The sequence below is a fragment of the Aptenodytes forsteri genome, unplaced genomic scaffold (genome assembly GCF_000699145.1).
Source record: "Aptenodytes forsteri isolate BGI_AS27 unplaced genomic scaffold, ASM69914v1 Scaffold651, whole genome shotgun sequence".
Classification (NCBI taxonomy): Eukaryota; Metazoa; Chordata; class Aves; order Sphenisciformes; family Spheniscidae; genus Aptenodytes; species Aptenodytes forsteri.
Genome location: NW_008794079.1, coordinates 291,563 through 293,193, shown reverse-complemented (window position 1 = coordinate 293,193; position 1,631 = coordinate 291,563). Strand labels below are relative to the sequence as shown.

General features: G+C 62.9%; 1 protein-coding gene across 1 annotated transcript in view; it reads right to left on the bottom strand.

Annotated features, from left to right (window-relative positions):
* Positions 1–1,631, bottom strand: part of LOC103893281 (casein kinase II subunit alpha) — a gene marked incomplete at its 3' end in the record, with an annotated part of 25,396 nt that overhangs the window by 16,533 nt on the left and 7,232 nt on the right. Inside the window, exons 4-5 of the mRNA XM_009272337.2 lie at positions 1,464–1,514; positions 328–387 (exon numbers count right to left, since the gene is read on the bottom strand). Of these exons, the coding sequence (XP_009270612.1) occupies positions 328–387; positions 1,464–1,514 (111 nt within the window). The remainder of the gene's footprint in view (positions 1–327; positions 388–1,463; positions 1,515–1,631) is intronic.

Sequence of the window (1,631 nt, the reverse complement as noted above, 5' to 3'; positions counted from 1 at the left end):
GCAGGAGTCTTGCAAGAGGCTGCCGGGGAGATAAATAAGGCGGCTTCTGCTTCTCAAGGACACGGCGACCTTGCGCTCTCAGCCGCCCGCCAGCACACTCCACAAGCCACCTGCCTCCGAGCCTCCCCCTCGCGCGGTGGCCCAAGAAGCCGTCCCACGTGGGCGGCCGGGCAACGGTCCAGCAGGGCTTAGTAGCCAAAACGAACTCCGCTCCCTACCTCCCGCTTCTACAGGCGGACTCCCCGGGGGAGACCGAGCGGCAGGGGTCTGCTCGAGTGAGGATCTTCTTAGGGACTGTGGATTTCCCAGCCGTGCCCGGGAGCTTACCTTTAGGATTTCATACATGTAGAACCGTATGTCAAAATCGGAGAGCGTCTGGTACAGTTGCTGGAAGAGCGAAGACAAGAAGCAGGTTAACAAAACACAGCGTGTTTATCCGCCGCTCCGGGGTGCAGGACCCGGGCTCCTCGTGGCGGCACCAGCGCAGGCGCAGCACAGACACTCGTGGAGCCGCAACTCGGGCCCAGAGGCACCGACTTGCCCAGGCAGCGCCGGGGCAGCTTCGTACCCATTTTGTACCCCGAATTTCCCCACCCGGGAACCACCAGCACACCACAGGGAGGGAGGAGCCAGACCCTCAGTCCGGCTGAGCAACCTTCGGCGCACGCGTGTGGCCCTCCCTGCTTCCACCCAGGAGGGGACCAGGGAGCTCCGAGACCCCACTGAGACCCAGCACCGGGAAGGATTCAGTTTCCCATCCTGAGGGCAGGGGATGAGGATGAGAGAGCACGCCTCGCCGCCCTCGCAAAACCCGGAGAGCAACTCCCCCGAGACAGCCCAAAGACAAGCCCTGGGGACAAGAATCGGGTGGGGAAAGGGGCACATCAGGACTTACAGCGCGTTAATTACTCACTGAAAGCAGAACTGAGCAGCCACAGGCGAAGCGGCCGCCGGTTTACTAACTCCTACAGCCCGTCTCGACAACCCTCCTCACCTCCTTCCACTCAGCCCAGGCTGCAGGGACACGAGGCTCAACTAATCCAACGTTTCAGCCGGCAGATTGGCCAACACCAGATCGCGAATGCAAGCCCACGACGGCCAACTGCTGGAGCAGCGCGGCCGAGAGGAGAGACCTGGGGATCCGCCGGGACAATCCCTAACACTGGCCCTGCACCCCCGGCTCTTCCCTTAACTGTAAAAGGTAGCAAAGAGCAGCGGGCCGCAGCCCCAAACCCCCCGGCCCCTCTGAGACAGCGACGCCAGCCATCTCGGTGGCACCGCGTGCCTCTGAAATAAGAGGACCGTTCCCTCCCCACCGCGAGGCAGCGTCAGAGCGGGTCGGGAATCCCTCTGGTAGCCGGGGCACGATGCCTGCTCTGCAGCAGAGCCTCAGAAGAGCTCTCCCAGACGCTCCACGCCATCATCGGATTCAGGAGGCGTCTGCAACGGCAGCGGTCGCTCACCTTGAAGTCTGTGTTGTTGACATGCTCGAAGACCAGGGCAGGCGTCCGAGACTGCGGGGCAGCGGCGTCAGTTTGGGAGGCGGAAAGAAAAGAGAGAGAGGTTTAGTCTCCCGCAAGGTAGGAGAGTGCAGAAGGGGGCAGGCAGGCGGGCAGCTGCCCTCCGTCCAC